This window comes from Trachymyrmex septentrionalis, unplaced genomic scaffold, assembly GCF_001594115.1.
Source record: "Trachymyrmex septentrionalis isolate Tsep2-gDNA-1 unplaced genomic scaffold, Tsep1.0 scaffold161, whole genome shotgun sequence".
In the NCBI taxonomy this organism is placed as follows: Eukaryota; Metazoa; Arthropoda; class Insecta; order Hymenoptera; family Formicidae; genus Trachymyrmex; species Trachymyrmex septentrionalis.
The window spans coordinates 1,141,393-1,147,645 of record NW_017304770.1 but is presented as its reverse complement, the minus strand read 5'-3'; the positions used below and the strand labels follow the sequence as shown (position 1 = coordinate 1,147,645).

Sequence of the window (6,253 nt, the reverse complement as noted above, 5' to 3'; positions counted from 1 at the left end):
GTACGTCTCGGGCGCCGAAAAGTCGCGGATGCATCGTCACCACGGGACCACCCAGAATCTACCCCTGAACGTCGCGTGCCGTTTCTTAAATTTTATAATTACGAATTCGCGAGAATCGTTTCGCGACTTGATCGTTAATCTTGGCGTTAATCAGTCTTACGCTTTCCATACATATTGATTTTTATCTCGGAGCGACATTCATGAGGAGATAACGGATTCTTAGTTTTTAAGATGAAAAATAAAAAAGGAAAGAATATAAAATTTTAGAGCTTCGAGGAATTCGAGATCTTTATGAAAGAAAAGAGTCGCGTGAGTCCGCCGGACGTAACAAAAGCATACGTTCCAATTTCGCGCTTAATGATGACGTACGCTTGTGAATAATTCTTATTGGCTCTAGGGGCGTGGCCATACGCACAAGCATACCCTTGTTTTTACACCATGATAAGAGTGTAATGAAACATACGCTCGAACATATAGTGCTGCACACATTAGTATTGTACTGCTACACTAGTATTGTGTGTAGTATGTCACATATGGTGTATACAAAAAGTTCGTGCACTGAATTTTACGTCTGCCGACGTGGTGACGCTGTAAGCTTGTACAGTGGTGCAACATCTCGGGGGAAGCGTCACGTTTCCTTAGTAAAAGTTAGGTCATGGTCGAGTGAGATCTCTGCTTTTCGTGTCTGTTTTTATTAACGTACTTTTGGTCGTGTTGGCAGAATGAAGCGAGACGTTAAGAACCGAGCAAAGAACCAACATAAAATTTCTCGGCAAAAATTTGGCAAAAACGGCCAAGAAATTCTTCAAATGTTGGAAATGGTATATGGTGAGTGTCATAAAGCATAGAACTGTATAAATGGGTGGATCGGGGAAAGGGGAGAAGGGAGAGCGTCGATGACGACACACGAGCGGGGTGCCCTTCAACATCATTTTTTTTCGATATTTGTGGAGTTGTTTATCATGATATGTTCTAGAAGATATGAATCTATTAATGCAAAATTCTATGTTGAAGTCTTAAAGCGTCTGCGTGAATACGACCCGAATTGTGAGCGGAGAACGCATGGATTCTTCTGCATCAGGACAATGCACCTTCGCACACCGCGTTCATTACGCGCGAGTTTTTGGCCAAAAACAATATCACTATCATAGACCATCCTCCCTATTCACCTGATTTAGCACCTTGTGACTTCTACTTGTTTCCTGAAGTAAAAAATATCATGCGGGATGAACATTTTGTAGCTGTTGATCCCATAAAACGAGAAACGACAAAGCTCCTAAAGGAACACAAAGCAAGACATGTAGCACTGCTTTCAGGAATGGGAGAAGCGTTGGACCAAGTGTATTCTGTCAAGAGAAAAGTACCTCGAGCGTAACCACATCCCCGTTACAGCATAATTTAATTTGGATTTTTGGTGAACCGAGTGCACGAATTTTTTGTACACACCTCGTATGTATATACACACACATGCACATTTACGGAAGTACATTATAAGTGGCAGAACTAATCAGAGAAGAGAACCACTATCCGCTCCACTCTCTCTTGATTCTCTATAGTTTACACCAATATATTTAGTACAAAAAGAGATATTGCAATGGAAATAATTATTTTATGAATGATCGCGCTAGGGACATTTCAAGATAAACTTCATTTTTTTAAATGGAACATCTTACTTTTTATTCTAGCATCTAATAGCCGATATCGAGAGCTTTTCAAAATGTTATGATAAAGTTATTTTTCATTGAATACTTTTCGAGTTATAAGGCTCGAAAGTTACAATACCGCCGGCATTTTGCAAGATGTTCGGCCGACGCGACGGCTAAAATCTCTTGCATGTTGTTCAGGATCATGTCCTGGATTTGTCAAGATCAAAACCATTAAATGTTGTATCTTATTTTTATTGTACTTTTATTTTCATTTTTACGTAAAAATGAATTTTTAGTGCAAAAATGAAAATAAAAGGAATAATCTTCAATATCACGCCTTGATCTTGGCAAATGTTATTCAGGATATGAGCATGAACATTCGAGAGATTTTAATCTTTGATTGGACACCTTATGTAGTGCTAATACCTGCGATACTGTATACCTTTCGAGCCCTGTAACTCGACAAATACTCAGTGAAAAATAACTTTATTATAATGTTTTGAAAAGCTCTCGACATTGACTATTAGATTTTGGAATCAAAAGTAAAGTGTTTCATAAAAAAAATGAAGTTTACCTTGAAATGTTCCCAGCACATCCATCCATAAAATAATTATTTCCACTATGTGATGTTCCTCTTTGTACTGAATGTGTTGATAAATCATTTTTTCGTATGTCTTTAAATTTTGCTAATAATTAAATCAGTCATTTTATACAAAAATAATGATAAATCTTTCGCACAGGGGCAGAATGGACTAAAGAAGAAAGTCCTATACCATTTTGCAATTTTCACAATAGTTAACAAGATATTAATTACTAAAAATTGCCGAACATTGGTCTTTAATAAGTTTTTATTGAAATATTATCAACTTTACAGAAAAACTGCAACAGACAAAAATCATTTATTTTCTCCTCATAAAAGAATTAACTCCAAGAATTTTTTTAGAATTTTTTATCAATTTTTTAGTATTGCATTCTCTTATTTTCATCAACATGAGAAAATACAGTATTAAAAAATTCTGAAAAAATTCTCAGAACTTCATGAAAAGAAAATAAACAATTTTTGTCTCTCGCTATTTTTCTGTGAAGTTAAGAATATTAGAATAAAAAATTATTGAAGACCAATATTTAGCGATTTTTAGTAATTAATATCTCGTTAATCATTGTGAAAATTACAAAATTGTAGCAAACTTTTTGACTTAATTTAATCCGCTCTATCTACACAAAAATGCTTGGTAAAAACTTGGCAAAAAGTTTAAAAAACCACCAACGAATCTACAGAAATTAAAAGCCTTCTTTAACCACACACGCATGCACGCACGCACAGACTCATGCGCGCACGCACACGCACACGCACACACAAAAATGCATAGATAATTTTCATACGCTGTATCTCCGCAATAAAAAAAACATACAAGTCTTGACTTTTTTTTTAAATTTGCCAGAAAAAGTCCGCACTTTACGATGATTATAATAACATTTAGTTTGAGAGCGAGCATGGCAAAGCAGGCAGCGCATTGGTCTGCTATGTTAGAGATCCTGGTAGACCCAAAAATATTTTCATGCGCTTATATCTCTTCTTGGAAGTGGCAACTCATCGAGAGTATCTTCGCCAAGAACGTTTCTGTAATAAAATTTCGTCATTCGAAATTGTTAAAATGTAGGTCCAATATGACACCACAGACATATGAGGAAGTTATTACGCTCGCAACATAGCTCGCAACATAGCACGATGTAATGCAGATAACATTTATGTTGCATAAGATATCTAAAAGACATCTTTTAAAAGTCTTATGTCTAAATGATATCTAAAAGATGTCTTATGCAATATAAATGCTATCTGGGAACTTTTCCTTATTTTAGAAAAGATGGTAGGCAGAGATAAAGATGAATTTAAAATTTATGAAAATCTTAAAGTATTGACTTAATTTGCCCTTAAGAATGAAACAAAATTTTTTTAATACGTTCATTTTTTCACGGAGTTATGCTTACTTGAAGTTATGCAAAATTTTTAATATAAATTTGTGTTGCCATAATTTTATTAACGAATACACACACACACACACATTTTGTGTGTGTGTGTGTGTGCGTGCGTGCGTGCGTGCGTGCGTGCGTGCGTGCGTGCGTGTGTGTATACATATTTATATTACGTAGAAATTACAATACAGCTTTGTATGTTTTCTACTTAGAACGTATACTATTGGAAAAGGAATTGCCTATACTGGCCCGTATACCGAGGTGAAACCAACATCTGTGCGAGAGAGAAAGGTAGAGAGATCCACATGTTTGCAATGCGCATGCGTTAGTACCGTCGCTGCTGTCATCTGTGTGTACATACAGTTGTGTTAGTTAGTGTTTCTTAACACACTGTTGTTAGTTTACGAATGTACGAAGAAAGTGAAATGAAAGTGGAACGCGAACTGCGAGGGCAATGCGCATGCGCATTGCAGTCAAATAAATCTCTATACCTTTTTCTCTCGCACAAATGTTGGCTTCACGGCCTATTCCTCTTCCAATAGTATATGTTCTAAGGTTTTCTATGTTTTAAAAAAAAAATTAATACTTTAATGTATTACCTCGAAAATATTGTTTTCCATTTTTCAATAATTAGACTATTAAAAAATTTAAAAAACTTTTGAAGAAAACAATAAAAAAATATTAAATCGATGAACTTCACGACTCAAAACATTACTATCGTTCTTTCTTAAGAGAAATGAGTTATTTTTTTCTTAAGGCATATTTGGGTTAATGTCTTATGACAGCGATTATGATATAAGAACTTTACCTTTGCGGAAGCTCCCGGATTTTCTGCACCGTATATAATTATCTGTGCGTGTATTTGTATCATGAGATCGTTAATCATTATATTATATCGCGTGTCTACCATGTCGCCGATGTCCCCGTGCAGAAAGGAAGCCCGAAAGCCAAGCCCATGCAAACCAACAGAAAAGATATGCGATTAATGCAGTACTTCTCTCCAACTCGCCGAAGATACTTCAATTGCTCCGAAATCGAATTTCTCGCTTTTCCCACAAAGAAAATTAACGTTCTGTGACTGTGATCGGCGCTTTAACTTCAAAGATGTTGCACCATAAAAGGGTAGAGCGCTAGCCGAGTATTAAAAGGAAAAAAATTTGATATAACTTTACATATCATAGTGAACAAAATTATAATAGTACCAAATAATTTTTACATTTTGAAAAAAACATTAAAGAATAATCTAAGAGACATCTCAGATGCTTTTTCAGACTCTTTTCTTAATATTTAAATTTCATAGAGAGAGTATATATAATATTATTATTGCGAGAAGGCAAAAAATTAACAGTTTTAATTTACATTATAAAACATTATAAAATCTGAGAAATTAATCAATTAAATATTGTCTCAGGGTGGAGCAAAGGCAACAAGAAGAATGGCGAAAAAAGTGGCACCAGCAGCATTACAGACGGAAGTTCTTAATGACGAGGAATGGATGAAAGTATTAAAACGGAAAGGCTTAGTAGGCGAGTAATTTTTACGAATATCCTTATATATGTAGATAGTTAATATTTTTATGATTCGAGCATTATAAAAAGATATATTTGATGCAATATTAGTAGTGGACGTGTACTCGGATTGGAGTGGTCCTTGCACAGGTATGGTGAGTATTCTGAAGAAGATAAAAATGGAGATCGGAGGCGACGCATTGAGTTACGCAATGGTAATTGCCATAAAAACGATATAAAAAGAATTATATTATAAAAATAAATAAAATTGTAAATAATAAATTGTAATAATAAATAATATTGAAATAGCGGAATCCAGATATAAAATTATTATTTGTTTAAATAAAATAATGTAGAAACAATACAGTATAGAGAAATGACATTTATTTTATCCATATATAGTAATTACTTTTTATATACGAATTGATCTTTAATATTTAAATGAACCAGCTGTATGAAGATATTCTCAGCGTTTCATTCTGTTTGATCATTTTTAGGCAAGTTGTGATCATGTTACCGACTTGAAGCGGTTTCAAGGAAAAAGTGAACCTACGTGGATGTTTATTCATGTAAGTAACCAGTACGTAATTCATGTGTGCATAGAAATAATTATTGCAATTGAAAAGTCGGTTTTCTCGCAGGAAGGCCGAATGATAAATTTAATGTTCGGAGCGCATTGCCCGCAATTTGTAAAAATACTGATGACCGAGCTCGAAAGAATTCAAAAAGGTGACGAGCATGAGTAAGTTGGAACGATTGATAATACTTCTCACGTAAAAGATATATATAGTTTGTAATATCTTACTATATATTTAACTTTTATAATTTAAAATTCGCCGGTACAAACATCGCAACATTTTATTTAAGAACAGGCCTGCAGTCGAGTTTCGACCGATTTTGCCTATCGTCATCCCCACTATTTTTGTTTCATAGTTTATTTAGATCATGCGTGGAGACATTAAACGCTCGAACTCAGGGATGATATTAGCCATAACTCACACAAGGCACTATAGGGCTTTTAAACATATTGCCTCAAATTCACTATTTACAAATTTTTATTATTGTAATTATAATTATAATTATTATTATGATGTTAGAAACTCCATTTATTATGTTAAAAATGAT

At 34.3% G+C, this 6,253-nt stretch overlaps 2 protein-coding genes across 2 annotated transcripts in view; both read left to right on the top strand.

Annotated features, from left to right (window-relative positions):
- Window positions 1–722: 722 nt before the first annotated feature.
- LOC108746204 lies at window positions 723–1,375 on the top strand. Its single transcript, XM_018482826.1, has 2 exons — window positions 723–821; window positions 1,082–1,375. The coding sequence occupies exons 1-2, from the start codon at window positions 723–725 to the stop codon at window positions 1,373–1,375; spliced, it is 393 nt and encodes a 130-aa protein (XP_018338328.1).
- A 3,018-nt stretch (window positions 1,376–4,393) lies between these two features.
- LOC108746228 overlaps window positions 4,394–6,253 on the top strand; it is a 5,937-nt gene continuing 4,077 nt past the window's right edge. Inside the window, exons 1-5 of the mRNA XM_018482864.1 lie at window positions 4,394–4,742; window positions 5,032–5,146; window positions 5,240–5,343; window positions 5,626–5,697; window positions 5,770–5,870. Coding sequence (XP_018338366.1) covers window positions 4,725–4,742; window positions 5,032–5,146; window positions 5,240–5,343; window positions 5,626–5,697; window positions 5,770–5,870 — 410 coding nt within the window. The 5' untranslated portion in view covers window positions 4,394–4,724. The remainder of the gene's footprint in view (window positions 4,743–5,031; window positions 5,147–5,239; window positions 5,344–5,625; window positions 5,698–5,769; window positions 5,871–6,253) is intronic.